The sequence below is a fragment of the Symphalangus syndactylus genome, chromosome 23 (genome assembly GCF_028878055.3).
Source record: "Symphalangus syndactylus isolate Jambi chromosome 23, NHGRI_mSymSyn1-v2.1_pri, whole genome shotgun sequence".
Lineage (NCBI taxonomy): Eukaryota > Metazoa > Chordata > Mammalia > Primates > Hylobatidae > Symphalangus > Symphalangus syndactylus.
The window spans coordinates 41,794,306-41,820,571 of NC_072445.2; the positions used below are offsets into that span (position 1 = coordinate 41,794,306).

General features: G+C 46.3%; 1 protein-coding gene across 2 annotated transcripts in view; it reads left to right on the forward strand.

The window, feature by feature from the left end:
- Window positions 1–24,418: 24,418 nt before the first annotated feature.
- Window positions 24,419–26,266, forward strand: part of GABBR1 (gamma-aminobutyric acid type B receptor subunit 1) — a 30,999-nt gene continuing 29,151 nt past the window's right edge. For both annotated transcript variants that reach the window (XM_055262869.2, XM_055262870.2), the window contains exons 1-3: window positions 24,419–24,746; window positions 25,209–25,293; window positions 26,001–26,204. In XM_055262869.2, coding sequence (XP_055118844.1) covers window positions 25,209–25,293; window positions 26,001–26,204 — 289 coding nt within the window. In that variant the 5' untranslated portion in view covers window positions 24,419–24,746. The remainder of the gene's footprint in view (window positions 24,747–25,208; window positions 25,294–26,000; window positions 26,205–26,266) is intronic.

Below are 26,266 nucleotides of genomic sequence, written 5' to 3' on the forward strand. Positions count from 1 at the left end.
TCCCCACCCCCCCAGAGCAATGGAGCAGAGGCTGCCTGGTACTGGGCTTTCCTCCCCCACTCCCTCCTGTAGATCCAACCTTTGAAGGGTCTTCTAGGGGCTAATCAGTGAGGAAGGATCACTTACAGGACCTCAGGAAGAGGCTTGTTCATGGAATATGTAAGGTTCCTCCAATCCACCCCAGCCCTACCGACTAGTCAAAAGAGAGAAATTATTATTGGTTCTTAAAAAAAGAAAGAAAACGTAGATTTTTTTTTCCTATTTCTATTATCTCACAACTGTCATCACCAGACCATTCTTCTTGATGTCTAACCTCCCTTTCTTCTACCGCGAATCCAAACTCTGTTCTGTATGTTTGTATATGTGATAGGTCACTTGGGATTTGTTAGTTTCTTGTTCCCAAATAATATTTTTAGGGAAGTCATGAGATGAATGTCAGGTGTGCTGAGAGAGGCAAGGTTGGAGGAAGGGAGCAAGGGCAGCAACTAACTATGTCAGTCAACACAGGCAGAAGGGACAGAGCCAGCATACAGGACACACTCTCCAGCCTTCACATCACTTGCCAGTTTCCTCAGTGTCACAGGGGAGAGTGAGATCTGGAATGGAAAATGACGTTTCTCTCACCTCTGGGTTCAGCTGAGAATTGAAAGCGTGAGACCAGCATTGGTAGCAGGTTCCAAAAATAGACTTCCCAATCTTTTTTTTTTTTTTTTTTCGAGACGGAGTCTCGCTTTGTCGCTCAGGCTGGAGTGCAGTGGCACAATCTCGGCTCACTGCAAGCTCCGCCTCCCGGGTTCACACCATTCTCCTGCCTCAGCCTCCCGAGTAGCTGGGACTACAGGCGCCCGCCACTATGCCCGGCTAATTTTTTGTATTTTTAGTAGAGACAGGGTTTCACTGCGTTAGCCAGGATGGTCTCGATCTCCTGACCTTGTGATCTGCCCGCCTCGGCCTCCCAAAGTGCTGGGATTACAGGCGTGAGCCACCACGCCCGGCCTAGACTTCTCAATCTTAAGGCAAGTATGCCTCATCAAATAAGGAAAAAAGGCTCAATTTAGAACCGTGCTGTCCAGTGCAGCAGTCACTCCCTGCAAGTGGCCACTTAAAATTAATTACAATTAAATTAAAAATTTGGTTCATTGATTACACTAGCCATGTTTCAAATGCTCAATAGCACTACAGCTAGTGGTGATCTCATCAGACAACACAAATACAGAACATTTCCATCGTCACAAAAAATTATATTGGGCAACACAAAAATTCATATTGGGCAGCAAGGGGTAGAAACACAACTGAGACTTACATTTCTGCTTTTGTCCGAGATGGGCATAAGGAGCTAGAAGGACACTAAGGTCAGCTGAGTTTGGGAACTGCTTATTCTTTCACCCTGCAAGGCAGCCAGCTTTTGGACACAAGCAATGTTTGGCTACTCTGGTGCTGTGTGGTTGAAAGTCAAAATTGCAGGAGTGAATCCCATGGAAAAAGTGGCCGCTGTGGATCCCTGGCTTTTTACCAAGTGGGGATTTTCTCCTTCAAAAACCTAAAATGTCCTGGGACACTTTTTCTCCCTGATGCATATTCAGGTAGGAGAGTTATGAACAAGATGCTTCTGGGCAGGGTTTGGGGGCGATAGGATGTATGCAATTGTCCAGCACCAAGCAAGCTGTCAAAAGCTGGATGGGAGAGAGGGATGAGGGCGGAGGCATGTGGGAGCAGAGAGGGTCAGGAGCCTGCCGAGCCATCACAGCCACTTTGGAGAAATCACAGCATCTTTGAAAACAACAACAAAAAAAACTAACCACCTTACTGAGATCTTCTATGTGCCATGGTTCTAAGTGGTTTACTTGCATTAACACCTTTAATCCTCACAACAACAAAACAAATATTAAACTATTATCACCCATATCTTACAGGTGAGAAAAGGAAGGTACAAAAGAGGTAAAGGAACTTGCTAAAGTCACACCACTAGGGAGTGGCAGAGCTGCGATTTCAAGCCAGGCTTTCTAGTCCTAGAACTGGCTCTTTTAACCACTACAATACAAGGCCTCTGATGAGCTCAGCTTATTTACTTTCATGCCCTCAACTGCCTCAAGTTTCCTGAAAGGGGAGGATTCCTGGAGCTGTGAGAGCAGTCCCTTGGCTGACATGGTCTTTGGGCAAAGGTGATATATACAAGGGAAGGCGAGAGGGGCCACCAGCAAAATGAAGCCAGTGGTGTTGCCACTTGCAGAAATCTGGGGTATAGGGGCCGGGCCCGGTGGCTCATGCCTGTAATCCCAGCACTTTGGGAGGCCGAGGCGGGCAGATTACCTGAGGTTGGGAGTTCGAGACCAGCCTGACCAACATGGAGAAACCCTGTCTCTACTAAAAATACAAAAATTAGCTGGGCATGGTGGCATGCGCCTGTAATCCCAGCTACTTGGGAGGCTGAGGCAGGGCAATCCCTTGAACCCAGGAGGTGGAGGTTGCGGTGAGCCGAGATCCCGCCATTGCACTCCAGCCTGGGCAAGAAGAGCAAAACTCCGTCTCAAAATAAAATAAAATAAAGAAATCTGGGGTATGGGAACATCAGGTATTGCCAGGAATAGAGCTCAGTGTAGATGTGTCCTAGAAGTGAAACCACCCTGTATCACCCTGGGAGCTGCTCATTTCTTTCAGCATTTAAATATTATTTTAATTGATTTTGTATAACATATGTTGTGAGATCCTGCAAGTATTCTTGAGTTCTTGAGTTGCCTCTTTTTTTCTTTCTTTCTTTTTTTTGAGACAGCGTCTCTCTGTCATAGGCTGGAGAGCAGTGGTGTGATCAGGGCTCACTGCAGCCTTGACCTCTCAAGTTTAAGTGAACCTTATGCCTCAACCTTCCGAGTAGCTGATACAGGTACGTGCCAGCATGCCTGGCTAAATTAAAACTTCTTTTCTTTTCTTTCCCTTGGTCTCAAACTCCTGGACTCAAGTGATCCTCCTGCCTCAGCCTTCTGAAATGTTGGGATTACAGGCTGAGCCACCACACCCAGCTCAATTTTCTTCCAGTGTTGCTGTCCTCAGTAATTTCAGCTTAATCTGCATCTCTCACCATGTCCAATGACAGACCTTGTACACAGTAATATATTCAGAGTGACACAATGAATACAATAAATGTGTTTGGTAATTTTTTCAACATGCTGTATGCTGTCCATATGTGAAATAGTAAGCACTCAATAAATGGTAGCTTTCCTACATAAATACCCAGCAACAGTACTGTATAAACTTTTACAGATAATCTGTAAAATATATATCTTTACATTATTTATGTTATCAGAAGTGATAATAGACACACTGTTTTGATTCTTGTTGTCCACTTAATTCATAATTCCACATTAATATATAATATGGCTTTTTTGTACTTTTGAAAATTATTAGCTGGGCGTGGTGACATGCACCTGTTGAGCCCAAGAGAGAGAGGCTGCAGTGAGCACTGATCGTGCTGTTGCACTCCAACCTGTGCGACAGAGTGAGACCCTATCTCAAAAAAAATTTTAAAAATAAAAATTGATTCTTATAAAGTAGCATACTTTGAAAATCTCAGCCAGCCAAAGCCAATCTGTATTTTCTTTAAATCCTTCCATTTGTATATATACCACAAGAGGGCGCTCCATGAAAGTCACTGCCTGTGAGGACTGCAAGTAGCGCTCGCACATCCCTCCCTCTCCCTCCTCCCACCTGTTTTACATAAATGGTAACAATTTATCTTGAAGCTCTTTCCTTATCAGTACCTAAAGAACATCCTTGTTATTTTTATACAGCTTACAATATTTTATTGGCTGAATATAATATAGTTATTTAAGTAGCTTCCCAAGACATTTAGACTGTTTCAGTTTTTTAAATATCTATTTTTACTAGGTTGAAGCAAAAATGTACTCAATTAATTTAAATCAATACATATTTAAAAGCAAGTGCTATGTGTCATACTTTATATTAGGCCCTGATTATAAAAGTTTCAGCAAGACAGACAAGACTCTTGCCTTCATGAGTTATATTCTAGTTGTATTGCAGTTATATTCCAGTTTTATGTTACCTAAAGGCACAAATTGATCAATGTCAGGCCATCATTTTCAACCTTTTTGCTCTTACATATAATTTGGCAATGAATATCAGTCTACTAAGGCCAGCTACATATTTTGAGGGGCAAAATGAAACTATGGAGCTCCTTGTTTAATAGCAGGAAAAGGCCAGGTGCAGTGGCTCACGCCTGTAATCCCATCACTTTGGGAGGACCAGGTTGGAGGATTGCTCGGGCCCAGGGGCTCGAGTCCAGCCTTTACAACATAGTGAGACCGCATCTCTAGTTAAATAAATCTATTAAAAAATAATAAAATAGAAAATAAAAAGCAGAAAAAAAAAAACCAACCTTTTCCTTTTTTCTGTGGTTCCACTGTCAACCTATTATGTGGGTTTTTTTTCTTTTCTTTTTTTTTTTTTGAGATGGAGTCTGGCTCTGTCGCCCAGGCTGAAATGCAGTGGCGCAATCTTGGTTCACTGCAAGCTCCGCCTCCCAGGTTCAAGCCATTCTCCTGCCTCAGCCTCCCAAGTAGCTGGGACTACAGGCGCCCGCCACCAGGCCGGGATAATTTTTTTGTATTTTTAGTGGAGACGGGGTTTCACCGTGTTAGCCAGGATGGTCTGGATCGCCTGACCTCGTGATCTGCCTGCCTCGGCCTCCCAAAGTGCTGGGATTACAGGCGTGAGCCACCGCGCCCCGGCCTTTTTTTTTTTTTTTTTTTTAATTTCATGTCACACTCCTTCAGGCACAGAAGTACCTGGGGGAAGCGCAGATCTTCACAAATGCCTAGGGCCATGCCTTCCATTTGGCAAGGGAGGTAAGTAGGCCTGACCGCTCCCCTCCTTTCCGCTGTTCCCAGGCCCCTGCTGGGAGCGAGCCTGCACAGAAGGTCGTGGAGCTGGCAGCTGAAAACCAGTCCTGGGGAGGCTGGGAGTCATGGGGAGCAGGACCTCGCTTGGGCCGAGGCTCCAAAAGTCTCTAGCCCATGTTCTGCTTTCTCATCGGACTTCATTATAAGACACAAATTGAAAGATAAAACTATTAAGAATTTCAAGACAGGAACCACAGAGCTTTAGAACCCAAACACAGTATCCCTTCTAAGCACGGGGCCCTTGTGTGACTGCCCTGGTCACTCACCCGTGAAGTTTACTCTGCTTGCTACACTGGTAGAATAGTTTGTTCAGAGACCATGTTTTTTGGTAATTTCAATAAATATTGATAAATTGCCCTGCACAAAGTTGTATACTTCACTGTACCCTGGCTTTCTCCTTAGTGAGTGAGGGAATAATATCATCCACCTCATCAGGGTTATCATGAGAATGACATGAATGAGTCCCTGTGAACTGTGAATGGTACACAGTAACCACTCAGTAAATGCAGTCATTAGCCCTTACGTGCAGTGATTTTCTTCTGGAACTCCCTCTAGTGGCATATATATAAAGAGGAATTCACGTTTTCTTTTCTACTTTTGTGGCCCTATTTCCCATAATATTTGTGTGTTTAAATTGGTCTAGATATTCCACTGAGGCTCAATGACTGATAGACTATAAAATGTCTAATTTACATCAATTTAGCCAGATGCTTCCCAGGTAGGTTGGAGAAATGAGAACACTGATCCGAATCAATGTGAGGCAGCTCCCAGCAAGTGAGCGCTTGTAGCGTGTGTGAGCATGGGTGCTGTGGTGAATGCAGCCCGGGGCTGCTCTTTCATACTGGTTTATTTCTTTTTCTTTTCTTTTCTTTTCTTTTCTTTTCTTTCTTTCTTTCTTTTTTTTTTTTTTTTTTGAGACGGAGTTTCGCTCTTGTTGTCCAGGCTGGAGTGCAATGGCACGATCTTGGCTCACTGCAACCTTCGCCTCCTAGGTTCAAGGGATTCTCCTGCCTCACCCTCCTTAGTAGCTGGGACTACAGGCACCCGCCACCACGCCCGGCTAATTTTTTGTATTTTAGTAGAGACGAGGTTTCACCATATTGGTCAGGATGGGCTCGATCTCCTGACCTCCTGATCCACCCGCCTCGTCCTCCCAAAGTGCTGGGATTGCAGGCGTGAACCACCGCGCCCGGCCATACTGGTTTCTTTTTTTTTTTTTTTTTGAGACAGAGTCTTGCTGTCGCCCAGGTTGGAGTGCAGTGGCGCGATCTCGGCTCACTGCAGGCTCCGCCCCCCGGGGTTCACGCCATTCTCCTGCCTCAGCCTCCCGAGTAGCTGGGACTACAGGCGCCCGCTACCTCGCCCGGCTAATTTTTTGTATTTTTAGTAGAGATGGGGTTTCACCGTGTTAGCCAGGATGGTCTCGATCTCCTGACCTCGTGATCCACCCGCCTCGGCCTCCCAAAGTGCCGGGATTACAAGCGTGAGCCACCGCGCCCGGCCTACTGGTTTATTTCCCTAAGTAACACGTACAGTGTAGAAAAATTAGAAACGATATGGAAAAATGTAGAGAACAAAAAACTAATTACGTTCTACCAAAGGTTTAAATTTTATCTATCAACATTTTTTCCATTTTTGTGTATTCCCTATTGTTAGTCTGAGATTCACCAATATTTTTATCTTTCAAAAGGAAAAACATTCAGCTTCTTATGAGTCAAGTGAGTCAGGCACTGAGGCTTACCCCTCCCCCCCCACCAAAAGGGAATGGGTTTGCGCTGATTTTAACCAAAATGCTATGGGTTGTCCTGTGTAAGAGGCTTTGGGCTGTTCTGTAGGTCCCCGTGGGGTAGAACAGTTGGGTGCGAGACTCAACTGGCAGATTTCAGCTCAAAAGAAAGAATTTTCCCTCCTTCAGAGCTGTCCAACCGTGGTGGGAATGAGTGGGAACTGCGAGAGTGAGCTTCCCATTCCTGGATTTTCCAGCCAACATAGAACTAGAGGTTAGGCCACATTATCCTAATATTTTTGCCTAGCTGTAGGATGATACAAGAATATAAATTTTCCTTCCCCATCTTCTCCCGCGTTTCCTCGCCTCCTTTCCATTTCTTTGGCCCCTTCGCTTTTCGCCACCTAGCGGCAGGATCTTGCTGGGTAAGGACCAGGAAGCTCTCCCAATCTGACCCGCAACAGCTGACGTCACGGCTTCACCACCGAGAATTGGTTGCCAGCAGCCCTTGGGGGCGGAGAATAAGGCGCAGATTACAAATAGATCAAAGAGAGGTGCCTGCGAGCGGCGCAGTGACACCCCGTTCCTAAGGGCAGAGCCTTTCTTGCCTTTCGTTTCAGACCCACTGCCCTTGGTTACGTGCTTTTCCTCCGCTGTCCGCTTCGTTTATCTGCTTTAACCCAGCCTGGGCTAGGTAGGCCTGAAGCCTATAATGTTGCTTGGCTGTTGCTCAGGAGAAGAAAGGCCCAGGTGGCCAGTTTGGCAACTGGCACAGTCCCTGTGAACACCCACCTGCTGATGGTGCTTCTGTCACTACGTAGTCGCTCCGACGCCAGGAAAGTGCGGTGGTGGCCATTTTGGAACTGGGCAACTTTCACTTCGCCGATCATCTTGGGGTCTGGCCACCACAGTACTTTTTTTTTTTATTATTATTCTGGCAGAGAACACTTTATGGAGGGATGATTATGTAGCCTAGAATTTCTAGAGTTGTTTCAGGACTCATAATATCCTCATTCCAGAATATGAGAATATAGAAGCTTGGAATACTCAGATGCAAATTCCAGCACCACCCTTTCCTAACTGATTGAGGAACACATCTGACTCTAGTCTACGGTCCTGTGGAAAGACCTGTGACCCTAGGCCAAAAGCTTAAAGAAATCTCTTTTTTTTGTCCGGGCGCGGTGGCTCACGCCTATAATCCCAGCACTTTGGGAGGTCCAGGTGGGTGGATCACAAGGTCAGGAGTTCGAGACCAGCCTGGCCAATATGGTGAAACCCCGTCTCTACTAAAAAAAAAATACAAAAAAAAAAAAATTAACTGGGCGTGGTGGCGCGTGCCTGTAATCCCAGCTACTCGGGAGGCTGAGGTGGGAGAATTGCTTGAACTCGGGAAGCAGAGGTTGCAGTGAGCTGAGATCACGCCACTGCACTCCAGCCTGGGTGACAGAGCGAGACTCCGTCTCAAAAAAAAAAAAAAAAAAAAATCTCTTTTTTTTTGAGACGGAGTTTTGCTTTTGTTGCCCGGGCTGGAATGCAGTGGCTCAATCTCGGCTCACCGCAACCTCCACCTCCTGGATTCAAGCGATTCTCCTGCCTCAGCCTTCCGAGTAGCTGGGATTACAGGCATGCGCCACCATGCCCGGCTCATTTTGTATTTTTAGTAGAGATGGGGTTTCTCCATGTGGGTCAGGCTGGTCTCGAACTCCCGACTAAAGGTGATCCACCCGCCTTGACCTCCCAAAGTGTTGGGATTACAGGCGTGAGCCACTGCGCCTGGCCATGAATAAATCTCAATTTATTTAACTGTAAAATGATAATTCTGTCACTCACCTCGTGGTGCTGATGTGAGGATTAAATGAGACAAGGTACTTAAAGTGCTTAGGCCTGTGTCTGGCTCCCCCAAAAAACATAACACCTCTTGTGCAGCACCTGTGCTTAGAATGTTAGCCAGTGAGGGCAGGACTTCGTCTTATTTTCCCTGTGCCCTCCTGGGCATTGAATAGTGAGTGATACATAATAGAATAAGTTTGCTGAAAGAATGAATGACAAAGAATCCCCGCCTGTAGGTCTTTAGCCTTTGTATTCTATTATCTTTTAGGCTGTGGGCTCGCCTTCAGGCATCTTCTTGCCATTCTAACCCCTCTAGGCTGATAATTACACTTTTACTTGCTCTAGGTCACAGCAATCTGTTAACTACGAGGTTAGTATTTTTATTAGTATTTTTCACTTTTTTTTTTTTTTTGAGACATGGTTTCACTCAGCTTACTGCAACCTCTGCCTCCCAGGTTCAAGCGATTCTCCTGCCTCAGCCTCCTGAGTAGCTGGGATTACAGGCACCCACCACCACGCCCGGCTAATTTTCGTATTATTATTTTTTTTTTTTGAGACGGAGTTTCACTCTTGTTGCCCAGGCTGGAGTGCAATGGCACGATCTTGGCTCACCACAGCCTCCGCCTCCCAGGTTCAGGAGATTCTCCTGCCTCAGCCTCCCTAGTAGCTGGGATTGTAGGCATGTGCCACCATGCCCAGCTAATTTTGTATTTTTAGTAAAGATGGGGTTTCTCCATATTGGTCAGGCTGGTCTCGAACTCCCGACCTCAGGTGATTCGCCCACCTTGGCCTCCCAAAGTGCTGGGATTATAGGCATGAGCCACTGTGCCTGGCCTTGTATTTTTTTTAGTAGAGATGGGGTTTCATCGTGTTAGCCAGGATGGTCTCGATCTCCTGACCTCGTGATCCACCCACCTCGGCCTCCCAAAGTGCTGGGATTACAGGCGTTGAGCCACCGTGCCCGGCCTAATTTTTGTATTTTTAGTAGAGATGGGGTTTCACTGTGTTGGCCAGGCTTGTCTCCAACTCCTGACCTTGTGATCTGCCTGCGTCTGCCTCTCAAAGTGCTGGGATTACAAGTGTGAGCCACCGCGCCTGGCAGATAATTTACTTTTTCATACACCACCTGATATATTTTCACAGTGAGCATATGGCCTTTATAATAATGATTTTTTGTTGTTGTTGTTTAAGTTACAAACAAACCTGAAAAAATATTTGCTTTTTAGAAATGCTCAGTTTCTGAAAGGACCTAAGTTTGCCTTGTAACTAGTACCATCTAATGGTCAAACTGAGCTATTGCGCTGAGGTTGGACACAGGAAGCTAAGGGAAGACAGGGATGTGGGAAGTTCAACAGGGGTATGCTATGGAATAGGGTGATAGAACTTTGTGGATGACATACCAACATCACTTGCTGAAGTTGTGTAGAGTTTATTCTTACTGAAACAGTAATCCAGAAATTAACTCATATCTAGTGACTTGGTGGTATAGCATACCAACACTTTTATGCCAACCACTGGAGAAAAAGTGTGTTCCTATAGCATTTTCTTTTTTTTTTTTTTTTTTTTTGTCTCGCTCTGTCGCCCAGGCTGGAGTGCAGTGGCGCGATCTCGGCTCACTGCAAGCTCCGCCTCCCGGGTTCACGCCATTCTCCTGCCTCAGCCTCTCCGAGTAGCTGGGACTACAGGCGCCCGCCACCACACCCGGCTAATTTTTTCGTATTTTTAGTAGAGACGGGGTTTCACCGTGGTCTGGATCTCCTGACCTCGTGATCCACCCGCCTCGGCCTCCCAAAGTGCTGGGATTACAAGCGTGAGCCACTGCGCCCAGCCTCCTATAGCATTTTCACACTCTGAAAACATTTGTCTATGATTGTATTTATTTCTCACAATAGTATGTGAGTTAAAGAGATCAAATAGTTTTATTCGTATTTTACAGATGATGAAATTGAGGCCAGACGGGTTGTGACAGGCTCAAGGTCAGTCAGAAAACCATGGTCAGAGCAAGACCAGACTGGCATTCTTTTTCAGGTGTTTCTGCTGCAGTTGGGGGCAGAGATATGCAGGCTTAACTTTTATAAATATAAAAGAGATGCTTCACTGGGAAACGTGAAGAAGTGGTTCTCTGAGGTTTTTGTACCATTTCTTAGCCTTTTTGTTTTATGCAATTTTTTTTTTGCCCCAACCTGAACTCTGTGTTTAGAGAGGTGATTTTCAGCAACAAAGCTAAATTTATGTATAATTTATTTCTTTTTCTTTTATTAATCAAACATGTTTTAACTTGTAACTTTTCTTCTAAAGTCAGCATCATGTGTATACATACGCGAATAATTCCACTCCAAGGTAAGGAAACTTTAAGGATATTTTAATTAGTGCTCACAATGAATATGTGTATCTGTTCTGCTTTTTAAATAATAAAGATGGAGCATGACTTTCTTCTTCTCTTTCTGTATTCCAGTTTTAAAATCATGGGCTGGGCGCAGTGGCTCATGCCTGTAAACCCAGCACTCTGGGAGGCAAGGCAGGCGGATCACTTGAGGAAAGGAATTTGAGATTAGCCTGGCCAACATGACAAAACCCTATTTCTATCAAAAATACAAAAAAAGTAGCGGGCATGGTGGCATGCACCTGTAGTCCCAGCTACTTGGGAGGCTGAGATGGAAGGATTGGTTGACAGAGTGAGACTCCCATCTCAAAAAGAAAAAAAATCACCATACCACATTGTAGGAGCTATGAAGGCTGACATCATGCTTAGCTCTTGTGTGTGATCCCAAAGTGCCCTACTCCATAAATATTTATTGACTAAATGAGAAAAAAATCTTACAGCCAGGTAAGTTTCTTTTTTTTTTTTTTTTTTTTTTTTTTGAGACGGAGTCTTGCTCTGTTGCCCAGGCTGGAGTGCAGTGGCGCAATCTCTGCTCACTGCAAGCTCCACCTCCCAGGTTCACCATTCTCCTGCCTCAGCCTCCCGAGTAGCTGGCACCCGCCACCACGCCCGGCTAATTTTTTTTTGTATATTTAGTAGAGACAGGTTTCACCATGTTAGCCAGGATGGTCTCGATCTCCTGACCTCATGATCCGCCAGCCTCGGCCTCCTAAAGTTCTGGGATTACAGGCGTGAGCCACCATGCCCAGCCATAGCCAGATAAGTTTCTTTTGCACACCTGTAATACTTTCAATGGTAGTTATGGAAGGTGATATTAAATAACAATAATATTTTCTGGGCCAGGCATGGTGGCTCACCCCTGTAATCCCAGTACTTTAGGCAGGAGGGTCACTTGAGGTCCAGAGTTCAAAACCAGCCTGGCCAACATGGCGAAACCCTGTCTCTACTTCAAATACAAAAATTAGCCAGGCACGGTGGTGCACGCCTGTAATCTTAGCTACTGGGGAGGCTGAGGCAAAAGAATTGCTTGAACCCTGCAGGCAGATATTGCAGTGAGCTGAGATTGCACCACTGCACTCCAACCTGGGTGATTATATATATATATATATGTAAATATATATGTATTTATTTTTCTTAAGAGCCCCTTAAGAATAATATCAATACACAGGCAGAAAAAAAGCATTCCAAGATCTTTTTTTTTCTTTTTTTTTTTTTTTTTTGAGATGGTGTCTCGCTCTGTTGCCCAGCCTGGAGAGCAATGGCACGAACTTGGCTTACTGCAACCTCCACCTCTCCGGTTCAAGTGATTCTCCTGCCTCAGCCTCCTGAGTAGCTGGGATTACAGGTGTCCACCACTACACCTGGCTAATTTTAGTATTTTTAATAGAGACGGGGTTTCACTATGTTGGTCAGGCTGGTCTTGAACTCCTGACCTCATGATCTGCCCACCTTAGCCTCCCAAAGTGCTGGGATTACAGGTGTGAGCCACCATGCCTAGCCTTTTTTCTTTTCTTTTTTCTTTTCTTTTTCCTCTTCTTCTCCTTCTTCTTCTTCTTCTTCTTCTTCTTCTTCTTCTTCTTCTTCTTCTTCTTCTTCTTCTTCTTCTTCTTTCTTCTTTTCTTCTTCTTCTTCTTCCTCTTCCTCTTCCTCTTCTTCTTCTTCCTTTTTTTTTTTTTTAAATACAGATGGGGTTTTGCCATGTTAGCCCCAAAGTGCTGGGATTACAGGTGTGAGCCACCGTGGCTAGCCTTTTTTCTTCCTCTTCTTCTTCTTCTTCTTTCTTCTTCTTTTTCTTTTTTTTAATAGAGATGGGGTTTTCCCATGTTAGCCTCAAACTCCTTGGCTCAAGCAATCTGCCTGCCTCAGCCTCCCAAAGTATTGGGATTACAGGTGTCAGCCACTGAGCCAGGCCTAAAACTTTTTATTTTCTAAAGCTGAAATAACTTCAGGATATAATTTACAGATATCATGACCCCTTGGGGTCCACAGAAGAAAATCACTCAGGAGTTAAAATTAAGAGAAGGGTCAGGCACAGGTGTGAGTGCTGTAGTGCCAACTACCCAGGAGGCTGAGCAAGAAGAATTGGTGGAGGCCAGGAGTTCAAGAGCAGCCTGGGCAATAGAGTGAGATCTGTCTTTTAAAAAAGTAAAAGTAGGCCAGGCGCGGTGGCTCACACCTGTAATCCCAGCACTTTGGGAGGCTGAGGTGAGTGGATCATCTGAGGTCAGGAGCTCAAGACCAGCCTGGGCAACACGATGAAACCCCATCTCTACTAAAAATACAAAAAATTAGCCATGTGTGGTGGTGCACGCCTGCATTCCCAGCTACTCAGAAGGCTGAGGCAGGAGAATCACTTGAACCCAGGAGGTGGAAGTTGCAGTGAGCCGAGATCGCACCATTGCACTCCAGCCTGGGCAACAAGAATGAAACTCCACCACAAAAAAAAAAAAAAAAAAAAAAAGTAAAAATAAAATCACAAGGAATGGTTGGAGGAGCCCAGTCCATTCTATTTGTACCTCTATTTTGAGCCATTTCATCCGCTTCCCTGACCAGTTCATCCATCATCCCTCCTCCCCATTAACCACCAGCTTACCTTGTACTCTTCAGTCTTAGAACCCACATTACCTTCAATCTTCTTTGTAAAATGTTGGTAAGAAGTTAACAAATTCAGGCTGGGGGCGGTGGCTTATGCTTGTAATCCCAGCACTTTGGGAGGCTGAGGTGGGAGGGTCACTTGAGGTCAGGAGTTCAAGACCAGCCTCGCCAACATGGTGAAACCCCATCTCTACTAAAAGTACAAAAATTAGCTGGGCATGGTGGTGGTTGCCTATAATCCCAACTACTCAGGTGGCTGAGGCACAAGAATTGCTTAAACCCAGGAGGTGGAGATTGCAGTGAGCCAAGCTTGCACCATTGCACTCCAGCCTGGGTGACAGAACAAGACTGTTTAAAAAAAAAAAGTTAACAAACTCAAATTCAAGAATCCTTTCTTAATACATTTCTCCTGCTATTTTCCATTTTTCCCATGGTGGAAAATAGAAAATAGGATGGCATCACTTGAGTTGGGCATAGGGAAAGAAATTTCAAACAGGGCATGAGTTCTAGGATTTAGAACAGCTAATGAAGGAGTAGAATTAAAGAAGATACCCCACCTAGCCTAGCCTGCTAGCTGCTTGACAGTAACCAGGGATAACAGGGGAACAGTTAAGGTTCTTCAGATCATTGTCTCTTTCTTTTTCTTCTCCCCTCCCCCATCCTACTTATAATTATTCAGACAGAATGAAAGTTTGCTGCAGGCACAGGTGAAAATTTTCCACTTGTGTCCCTATTTCATAGCAGGATCTTGAGATAAGACCAAGGAGAATGATCCTTGGAAAAGTACTTTCTTAAGAGCAGCAAATGGCTGAAAGTGGTGGCTCATGCCTATAATCCCAGCACTTTGAGAGGTCAAGGCATCTGAATCACCTGAGGTCAGGAGTTTGAGATTAGCCCGACTAACAAGGTGAAACCCCATCTCTACTAAAAACACAAAAATTAGCCGGGCGTGGTGGCAGGCACCTGTAGTCCCAGCTACTCAGGAGGCTGAGACAGGCCTGGGAGGCAGAGGTTGCAGTGAGCTGAGATTGCACCACTACACTCGCCTGGGCAACGGAGCAAGACTCCATCTCAAAAAAAAAAAAAAAAACCAAAACAAAAAAAAAAGGCAGCGAGAAGAGAGAGAAGAGAAGTAAGGCCCTCTTCCTGCTTGCTCTACTCCTATTCCCAATGTGGGCCACCATTAGCGCTGTTTTGTGGAGCAGAATTTGTGCATGCACCAGAGATCATACTTGCAATGCCATCAAAATACTCATGGGTGGTGGGGGATGCATAGAGGTCCTGCCAGGTCTAATGCTGGTGAGGAAGCTTTAGTTTGCTAATGGTAAGGGCTACTGGGCAGTACAGTAAGGGTACCGAGCATAGTAGCATCATGGACAGCAAAATGGCAGCACCTAAAAATAAGGCAAGTAAGTAAAGCTATTGCTAAAAGAAAATATTGATAAACACTGGTAAGTCTTTTTGGAGAGGGATTCTGCCTATGGCTCAGCCAAGGCCCCCTGCTCTATGGCAGGGTGAATCTTCTGGATCTTCTGCTAACAGAAATCTTACCCACGTAGTGACAACCCCAGTGGTTTAATCCTTAGCAGCATTGCTGATATGCAGAGGACTCTCAGGGAGAGAGACCCCTGGGTGCCTTGAGGATGCTTCCACATCTTGTCATTGGGCTGGGCAGGGTCTTTGAAGTCACTAATCTCATGTTGGCTTGTTACATGTGAGACACTGTGCAGATTATTAAACATGTTTGAGTTTCAGTTTTCCCATTTTGTAAATGGGAAGAATAATATCTATATCAGAGAATGCTATAAGGAGCAAGTGAGACAATCCAAGTAAAACACACAGCCCAAAACTAGTTATAGTAAAATAAATGCTATTATTATTATTATTATTATCCTGTAACTTATAGGGTGGAATGACTTAAATGTGTTTAGAATGTGTCACTATTATGGCCCATGGAACAAAGCATCCCATTTTACCAATACCTAGTAGGTCTTTAACAAACAACAGAGACCGCTAGATTAATAGACTTGGAAACTGGTGTGATCATTCTGTACAATGGAATGAAACTCATCTCTGAGTCAGAAAATATGTAACTCTTTTAGTGGGATAAAATGAGCCACATAGTCAAAATCTCTGCTCTCCGGGAGTTTATGGTCTGGTCAGGAAGGCAAAGGTAAATACACGATTCCATAGTTACCTTAATTACCACCGAGATAAGTTTTGTGGTTTTATTTTTATTTTGAGACAGGGTCTCTCTCTGTCACCCAGGCTGGAGTGCATTGGCATGATTGCAGCTTACTGACCTTGACTTCCTAGGCTAAAGCGATCCTCCTGCCTCAGCCTCCCAAGTAGCTGGGACTACAGGCTCATGCCACCACACTCGGCTAATATTTTTAATTTTTGGTAGAGACAGAGTCTCCCCATGTTACCCAGACTGAGATAAGTTCCTTCCTTCCTTCCTTCCTTCCTTCCTTCCTTCTTTCCATCCTTCCTCCCTTCCTCCCTTCCTTCCTCTCTCCCTTCCCCTTCCCCTTCCCCTCCCTTCAGCATGCACCACCACCCCTGGCGAATTTTTGTATTTTTAGTAGAGAGGGGGTTTCACCATGTTGGCCAGGCTGGTCTGGAACTCCTGACCTCAGCTATCTGCCTGCCTCGGCCTCCCAAAGTGCTGGGATTACAGGCATGAGCCACTATGCCTTTTCTTTTCTTTTTTCTTTTCTTTCTCCTTTTCTTTTCTTTCTCTCTCTGTCTTTCCAAAAAACAAACAAACAAAACAATGACTACAGTATGCCATATATGAGAGTGGCTAGTAGGATTGGGGAAACAGGGTTCTAAGTCTGGGGAATTCGGGAGAGGCTTTACTGAGGAGGCGCCATTTAAGCTGTTAGTAACATGAAAATGGTGTGGGGTGAGGAGGCTGAAGAGGGCACCACGCCCAGGCAGAAGGAGCTGGGTGTGTTTGGTTTCTGAGTTGAAAGTTAAGGAATTTTAAAGAACAGCAATCAGATGACCATGGCTGGAGCACTGTGAGTGAAGGGCAGAAGGACCTGAGACTTGACTTTGAGGCCAAGCTCTGGTATTTATTGGCTGTGTGATCTTATGAAGTTCATTCAAACTTTCTGAGCTTCAGTTTTCCTATCTGACAAATGGACATATTATCATATAGAAACAACAGAAAGAATTAGGAGAGCTAATGTGAGAATTCTTTGTAAATTATGCACCAATAAGGTATTCAGTTTCTGTGCAGATCTAAGTGTAACAAATACTGAAAGCATCTGAAGGTGTGTATGAGTCATGTCTGCTTTTTAGGTCTTCAGAGTGATGGCTTAGAAAGACAGGCAAGGAAGAGTAAACTCAGCAGGTGTTTGTTTACTCTCAATTGCTAAAAGCCAAGCTTGCTTCACATCTGTTCCAGGCTTTCCCTCCACTAGGACTCAGTGGTTCCTGTGGTTCTCTGGACTAGGGTAAGATTAATCTGACCCGCTGTAATAGGGTCATGAATTTGACGTGATCAGGTTTTCATACATGGTCTTTATGGAGATCCTTACTGGCATTTTAAAATTTATTTTATTTTATTTTATTTTATTTTGAGATGGAGTCTTGCTCTGTCGCCCAGGCTGGAATGCAGTGGTGTGATCTCGGCTCGCTGCAACCTCTGCCTCCCAGGTTCAAGCAATTCTCCTTCCTTAGCCTCCCCCGTAGCTGGGATTACAGGCACCTGGCGCCACGCCCAACTAACTTTTTGTATTTTTGGTAGAGACGGGGTTTTGTATTTTTGGTAGAGATGGGGTTTCGCCATGTTGCCCAGGCTGGTCTCGGACTCCAGTTCAAGCGATCTACCCGCCTCAGCCTCCCAAAGTGCTAGGATTATAGGCGTGAGCCACCACGCCCAGCCCTCTTACTGGCATTTTTATCATATTTCCATGAATAGAATTTCTAGTCTGTTGCCTCTGATTTGTTCATTTGACTCCTAAAACATCTATCTGTAACCATCTTCTCATGTTTATAAACAGTTTCACATATCCTTTTCTGCAATTCCAAAATTCACAATACTCTGAAAACCAAAATTTTGTAACTCATTTGGTGGCAAAACCTGGCCTGACTTGCATTCATTCTGTGACAGAACGAGATGTGAAGCTATTTATAGTCTTTCTTTACCTCATCTAGTGTAAATAGCCATACATTTAACGTGAAAATATATTTTTGCTTATTATGGGCTTTAGACCTGCATACACATATTAAATGATAGATTTTTGAGTATTGTGTAGCTTCTAATAGAAAAATCTGGGTGCTATATCCGTTTACTCTGAGTATTATTTGATTAGTGTGCTTTGAATAAGTGAACAATCATTTTAGGTACTTGAACAGAATATGACGAGAGACAGAAATCTATTGCAGCAAAATGAACAAACAAAACCCCCAGCAACAGGCCGGGCGCAGTGGCTCACGCTTGTAATCCCAGCACTTTGGGAGGCCGAGGCGGGCGGATCACGAGGTCAGGAGATCGAGACCATCCTGGCTAACACGGTGAAACCCCGTCTCTACTAAAAATACAAAAAATTAGCCGGGCGTGGTGGTGGGCGCCTGTAGTCCCAGCTACTCGGAGAGGCTGAGGCAGGAGAATGGTGTGAACCCGGGAGGCGGAGCTTGCAGCGAGCCGAGATTGCGCCACTGCACTCCAGCCTGGGTGAGAGAGCCAGACTCTGTCTCAAAAAAAAAAAAAAAAAACAAAGCCCCTAGCAACCAATTACATACACACATTATGATGCATATGTTTTTCAGATTAGTATGAATAATTATTTGTGATATTCACACCAGTATATACTTAATTACACGTTTAATTACATATAATACTTATTTTGAGATCTTTAAAATGCTCATTAAATTTGTGTGTATGAGAACTGAAACTGTTTTTTTTTTTTCTGAGACAGTTTTGCTTGTTGCCTAGGCTGGAGTGCAATGACACAACCTCGGCTCACTGCAACCTCCAACTCCTGGGTTCAAGCGATTCTCCTGCCTCAGCCTCCCAAGTAGGTGGAATTACAGACATGCACCACCATGGCCGACTAATTTTGTATTTTTAGTAGAGATGTGGTTTCTCCATGTTGGTTAGGCTGGTCTCAAACTCCTGATCTCAGGTGATCCGCCCGCCTAGGCCTCCCAAAATGCTGGGATTAAAGGCGTGCGCCATGGCACCCGGCCGGAGAACTGAACCTTTTCTAAGTCTGTTAACATGACCTCATTATCCTGTAGACGAATGGACAAAGAAGCTTTCTATTTTCCTTTTTGTTTCTTAGGTTAATCTAGCATTTAATTACATTGTGTTCATTCACTTATTATATAAAGGTGTACTTATTGAGAAATTATTTCTAGAGGCAACTTCACAGTGTCAACGTTGTAATCTGGTTATTGGCTCTGTGCACTCCTGAAACAGGGGTAGGATCCCCACTACCTCAGGGATTCTTGTGGGTGAGGGTGGTAAGTGCTAGCGCAGGTATTCATAGTGTGGCTTTTTAATTTCACTGAAGTTTTGTGACTCCCAAACTGGGCTCACCTGTACATGCCTGTAAAGACATGATAGAAATAGCTTCATGAGCTTCCTATTTCCTTTTATTGGCACAATGAACCAAGGCCAGAACTGCCAAGAATGTACAACTGCTATGGTCTGAATGTTTGTGTTCCCCCAAAATTCATGTTCTGAAACCTAATCCCCAATGCAATGTGGTATTAAGTGGTGGGGACTTTTGCAAATGAGATTAGTGCCCTTCTAAAAGAGGCCCCAGGGAGCTTGTCTGCCCTTCCACCATGTGAAGACACAGCTAGATGGCAGATGGCAGATGGCAGATGGCCGTCTGTGAGGAAGCCAGCCCTCACCAGATGCTGAATCTGCCAGTACCTTAATCTTGGATTTCCCAGCCTCCAAAACTGTCAGAAATATATTTCTGTTGTTCATAAGTTACCCGGTGCAAGAGATTTTGTTATAGCAGCCCAAACAGACGAAGACAGCAACCAAACTAGGATTGTGTGTGGGGAGCAATAGAGAGGGTTTATTAAAGAAAGATGTTCTCTTACTCTCTCTCTTTTTTTTTTTTTTTTGAGACGGAGTTTCACTCTGTCGCCCAGGCTGGAGTGCAGTGGCTCGATCTCTGCTCACTGCAAGCTCCGCCTCCCAGGTCACGCCATTCTCCTGCCTCAGCCTCCCAAGTAGCTGGGATTACAGGTGCCCACCATCACGCCCGGCTAATTTTTTTTTTGTATTTTTAGTAGAGACGGGTTTTCACCGTGTTAGCCAGGATGGTCTTGATCTCATAACCTCGTGATCCGCCCGCCTCGGCTTCCTAAAGTGCTGGGATTACAGACGTGAGCCACTGCGCCCGGCCTACTCTCTTACTTCTTTCTGGCCCAGTGATTCTGAGTGCCTGTGCCTATCAAGATGGGAAGAAAGAGAACACACAAATGGAAACTGAGGGGAAGGATCAGTTTCACAAAAATATCCTGTTTTAGTGATATTAAATATGATGGAAAGGATTCAAAACCTCACTAAAAAGCCAGAGTGAATCCCAGAGTGTAAATAACTTCACGTTTGAATAATAAACCTTTGCTCTATACATTTTTCTAAACAGCAAGAGCTGTTACAGGACAGAAAACTCTCCCAGAAGACAGAAGACAGGTCTTTCATCCTAACCAAAGAGGAAATGGACATCTTCCATTCACCCAGTGATCACCACTACTTTAGATAAGAGAATAGAACTGCAGTTTGACCCTTGATAGAAAATGCCTTGGAACCAGGTGTGGTGGCTCACACCTGTCATCCCAGCACTTTGGGAGGCCAAGGCAGGCAGATTACGAGGTCAGGAGATTGAGACCATCCTGGCTAACACAGTGAAACCCCGACTCTACTAAGAATACAAAAAAATTAGCTGAGCATGGTGGCGGGCGCCTGTAGTCCCAGCTACTTGGGAGGCTGAGGCAGGAGAATGGTGTGAACCCGGGAGGCAGAGGTTGCCGTGAGCCGAGATCGTGCCACTGCGCTCCAGCCTCGGCAAAAGAGCAAGACTCTGTCTCAATTAAAAAAAAAAAAAAAAAAAAAATGCCTTGGAGTAGGAGGTGCATGAGAGAAGTGCCTCAGAACTAAGCCTCTCAATGCAATAGAAAGAATTTGAAAATAGGGCAGTGAGCTTAGGTTCAAATGTTGGCTCTGTCATCTTTATAGCTGCATGACCTCTGATTTGCTTCTTACTTTCTTTAAATGGTAGTTTACTAGGCTCAGTATAGAACATGAATATCCACTCTGTGTGGTTAGGTGAGAATTTAATGAGATACTCCCAAAATGCACCTGGCATCTACTTGATCATCAATAAAGTGAACTATGTTGGTTAATACGTTTTCAGGGCTCCCAGAGTGTTAAATTCTGGGCTATATGCTCTCAGGGATGGGTGGAAGATGAGGCAGAAGAGAGAAAACGAAGTAGAAAGAAAGTATGCGAGGCCAGGCCTGTAATCCTGGTGGCTCACGCCTGTAATCCCAGCACTTTGGGAGGCCGAGGAGGGCGGATCATGGGGTCAGGAGTTTGAGACCAGCCTGGCCAACATGGTGAAACCCCGTCTCTACTAAAAATACAAAAAATTAGCTGGGCGTGGTGGTGGGCGCCTGTAATTCCCAGCTACTCAGGAGGCTGAGGCAAGAGAATTGCTTGAACTCAGGAGGCAGAGGTTGCAGTGAGCGAGATCGCGCCACTGCACTCCAGCCCAGGCGACAGTGTGAGACTCTATCTCAAAAAATAAATACATAAATAAAATAAAAATAAATAAATAAGAATAAAAAATAAAAATTATTAAAAAAAAGAAAGTATGGGAACTAAAATGAATAAGATTCGTCATTTCCCAGTAATCTGAGTAGGAACTCCACTATCTTTATGAAAAACAGTCAAAAACTACAAAAGGAGATGGCATTGCCAAAGGCATAAATTGTACAGAAGTGAGAGAAGGATGGGATCAAGCCCAGGGATTCTTCCAGAAGAAAGAAGTTTTGTGCTTGATGTAAAAGGAAAAGAAGGAAGTAGACTGATTGTGGGGAGGATGAAATTAGGATACTCAAGTAGTGGTTCTGGAAGGACCTCTACAAATACCCTGAAAAATATGGCCAGGAATCCTGGCAGTGACATTGGAATATGAAAAGATGTGAAAGGGGGAAGTTGCAGCTACTGGTGGAAAAAGGTGAGTGATTTGTATAATGAATATAATTGTAGCCCCTGTCTGTACCCTCAAATGCCTCTGCCTCCCAAACAAGTAACAGATTTTAGCTATACTGATTCAACTCGCTTAGGAAGGTTTTCTTTATAAATCAATTAAAAATGATTTATAGAGGAGACACTTGTAAAACATTTGAATAAAAGTTGAACAACAAATATGACAAAAGAAAAGGGTGCAGGCCCCGCACAGTGGCTCACGTCTGTAATCCCAGCACTTTGGGAGGCTGAGGCAGGTGGATCACCTGAGGTCAGGAGTTCGAGACTAGCCTGACCAATACTGTGAAACCGTGTCTCTACTAAAAATACAAAATTTAGCCAGGCATGGTAGTGTGCACCTGTAGTCTCAGCTACTCAGGAGGCTGAGGCAGGAGAATCGCTTGAATCCGGGAGGCGGAAGTCGTAGTGAGCCGAGATCACGCCATTGCACTCCAGCCTGGGTGTCAAGAGTGAAACTCCGTCTCAAAAAAAAAAAAAAAAAAGAAAGAAAAGTATGCAATAATTAATGGCCCAGAGGCAATCCTTGTTAACATTTTGATGCACCTTTTAGCTGGTTTTTTTTTTTTTTTGACTGAGTTTCACTCGTCACCCAGGCTGAAGTGCAATGGCACGGCACGATCTTGGCTCACTGCAACCTCCGCCTCCCGGGTTCAAGTGACTCTCCTGCCTCAGCCTCCCGAGTAGCTGGGATTACAGGCATGCACCACCATGCCTGGCTGATTTTGTATTTTTAGTAGAGATGGGGCTTCTCTACATTAGTCAGGCTGGTCTCGAACTCCCGACTTCAGTGATAAGGGAAAGGGCACTATTGACATTTATGGGTGGGGAAGAGGTGTAAGATATTCTTCAAAGCACTACCTACATGTTGAAGAATTGTTCCTCACCCAGATTCTCAAAAGTCCCCTAGGACATTCATGTAGTGAAAACCTGTGTTTAATTATCTGAGCCTAGAACTTAATACAGTTTTTAAAATTTTTTTTAAATATACAATGAACTTTCTAGGAATGCAATTATAGTTCTGTGTAAATTTAGGGAAAATTAACTTTGCTACCAAGAGTTGTTCAACATTTTGTTAAATCACTTCGTTGACGGCAACATGCTGGAGGTAGTTGAGTCACCAACTCAGCACCTGGATCAGCCTGTGTTGGTAGCAGTTCCATCCCCGTGGTTCTGTGAATAGGTGGAAGCATCTGCTTACTCCATCAAGACTTCTAGGGTAGTCGGGCCTCGGCACTCACACATTAAAATACTGTTTATGCTATTTTATTGCAAGTTACTTTTCTTTCATTTCCCCTTTACGTTACAGAAAGGGAAGCATTTTGCTTTTTTTTTTTTAAGTTGTGTATGTAGGTAGGTTATATCATCTATGACTTTCTCTCCCTTCTTCCCTTTCTTTTTTTTGAGATGGAGTCTTGCTCTGTCACCCAGGTTGGAGTGCAGTGGCGCGATCTTGGCCCACTGAAACCTCTGCCTCCCAGGTTCAAGCAATTCTGGTGTCTTAGCTGGGATTACAGGCGCACACCACCACGCCAGGCTAATTTTTCTATTTTTAGTAGAGATGGGGTTTCGCCATGCTGGCCAGGCCAGGCTGGTCTCAAACTCCTGAGCTAAAGTGATCGGTCCACCTTGGCCTCCCAAAGTTCTGGGATTACAGGCGTGAGCCTCATCTATGAATCTCAATTTAGGACAGTAAAAGTGTCATTACAAAATATTTATTGTAAAAAAGGGTTGGAGGTTAGAATCTCAATTCTAGTCAGTCTCTCAGTGTTTGGTTTCTTCCTACCATTTTTTCCCCCTAGGACCAGCCAGAAAGCAGCTTTTTTTTTTTTTTTTTGTCCCCCCCAACAAGGAGGCCAGTGTTTCCTCTCCCAGCCCAAACTCAGGCCTACGAACAACAACAGCACAACACACACACACACACACACACACACACACACACACTCCTCCACTTCAAGGTATAGCCAAGAGCTTCTGGAGCCGTCAAAAAGGTCTGTACCTGCTGTCTTTAGAGCTTCCAGTTTGCCTTTGGTCAAGAAATAGTTTGCTAGGCCCTGCTGGAGTACATTAGATAATACTGGCTTCTAAACCACACGGAGGTTCTTTTTTCTCTTGTCCTTTTACTCCCTTCGTACCTCAATTTCTCTCCTTGATGCCCCCCTCCCTGTTTTGTTTTTTGCCTCCAATCCGTTCTGCGCGTTCCCTGCAGAGCAGGCGAGTAGCAATGCTGCTGGACCATGGAGCTGCTCTAGTCTCCCAGAAATCTCTTCTACACCCAACCCTTCTTGCGCTTAGGTGGTCCTCAGTCCCCCTCCCCCACCTCCTTCTGACCCAGGCTTCTTTCTCGCCCTCCGGTAGCAGTTCTCCTGGGCATCTGTCTCTGCCTCTCTCCTCTCACCCGGATCCAGGGCTGCCTTCTCTTTGTGCAGCCGTCCTTCTCCACCTTCATCCCAGACTCCCTGTCTCAGCGCCAGCTCCTCTGCCTTTGGCTCGGGTTCCCTCACCCCTACCCCAGCTTCCAGTTGTTTGGCCCGCAGGTCCCTCGGCAGTGACCGGTGCCCGCTGACGAGTGCGTGTGCACCAGTGCACCTCCCTCTCCCCCACCTCTCAGCCCCGCGCCTCTCCGCCGCCCGCCCCACTGCGCTGTGGGCGGTCCAGGGCGGGGCTGGGATCCGGGGCGGCTCCCGGGGCTCGGGTTGTGGGAGGCGCCCTCTCCCCGGTCTTCCCCTCTCTTCCCCCCGCCCTGCCTTCCCCTGCACCCTCCTTCTTCCCTCCGCCCGGGAGCTCTCCCCGGTCCCCGGCGCCGCCTCCTTCCCTCCCGGCTCCCCGCTCCCGTGGCTGCCGCCGCCCCGGGGAAGAAGAGACAGGGGTGGGGTTTGGGGGAAGCGAGAGAGGAGGGGAGAGACCCTGGCCAGGCTGGAGCCTGGATTCGAGGGGAGGAGGGACGGGAGGAGGAGAAAGGTGGAGGAGAAGGGAGGGGGGAGCGGGGAGGAGCGGCCGGGCCTGGGGCCTTGAGGCCCGGGGAGAACCGGGGAGCCGGGCCGGCGCGCCGAGGTAAGAGCCAGGGCCCCGGGTTAGCAGGGCTCGGAGAGGGGGCGCGCGGTGTGGTAGGGGAGGGGGCAGTGGGCGCAGGGCCCAGCTGGGGGAAGCAGGGCTGGGGGAGAGGAGGAACCGTGGGGATGGAATCGGGGAGCGCTGAGGCGGCCGATGCCGGGAGCGTGGGTAAGCCAGGCTCCTGCGAGCCGCGGGGGCCGGGAGAGGAGGTGGTGAGAGGTGGAGTCCCGGGAGGGTTGGGGGCCGAGGGAGGCAGGAGGAGGGTGGGAACAGGCTTTCTCTCCTCCTCTCCCCCCACCCCGCGCGGGGCTCCGCCCCCGCCTCCTCCGCGGGGCGCTCTCTTGGTCCCCAGGCTGAGCCCGGTCGGAGCCTGCGAGGCAACCGGCAAGAGGTCGAGTAGTCTCCGGGTGCGGGCCGCGCCGGCGGGGCTCGGTCCAGTCCTCATGGCCGCCTCTCACTTAGATGCTGCTGCTGCTGCTACTGGCGCCACTCTTCCTCCGCCCCCCGGGCGCGGGCGGGGCGCAGACCCCCAACGCCACCTCAGAAGGTGCATCCTTCTTCGACGACCTCGGGCCCTCCTTCGCCCTACTTCCCTTTCCCTGCATCTCCTCATTTCTGGTCCTCATCACGATCCCATCAGTCCCACATATCATCCCGGTCTGGCAACCCCTTCTGCTCGGCCCCGCTTTACTACTGCTGACCTCCTTCTGTCACCCCACGTTACTATCCAGCACCTCTTTTCTCTGCCCACATTGCTACACTATACCACCTTTCTGTGCGTTATTTTCTCCGCCTCAATCCCCTTTCCCAGCCCCACATTACTACCTCAATTACTCTTTTCTTGGTCCCACTTTGCTGTCCAGATGATCTTATAAGCCTCCCTTTATCCTCCTATCCTAATTCAACTCTAATATCCTCATTTAGCCTTTTTTTTTTTAAAGAAAAGCTCCACCCACATATCATACCCTTCATGATTTCTTAATTACTTTTCTTTCTTACCTCCACCCAGCAGCACCCTTTCCTCCCCACTTGTGGGTTCTCTCATCAGCTTTGACCCTGGCCCGTTACTCTCTGTCCTTTAGCCAGGGGATCTGTACCTGTCCCCACTCCCACCCTCTAGTGCCCCATCCCTCTTCCTCTGTCCCCAGCCTGCCCACAGACCACGCCCTACTCTCCCCTGCCTCCCACTGGGGAGCCTGCCTTTTCCTCTTTCCCACCATTCCTCTCTGTATGCCTCCCCGACTCACCCCTTAGGTTGCCAGATCATACACCCGCCCTGGGAAGGGGGCATCAGGTACCGGGGCCTGACTCGGGACCAGGTGAAGGCTATCAACTTCCTGCCAGTGGACTATGAGATTGAGTATGTGTGCCGGGGGGAGCGCGAGGTGGTGGGGCCCAAGGTCCGCAAGTGCCTGGCCAACGGCTCCTGGACAGATATGGACACACCCAGCCGCTGTGGTGAGTAGCCTCGGAAGCCCCTCCCCTCTTCAAGACTATTCCTTTTCCTGCCTCAAACTCAG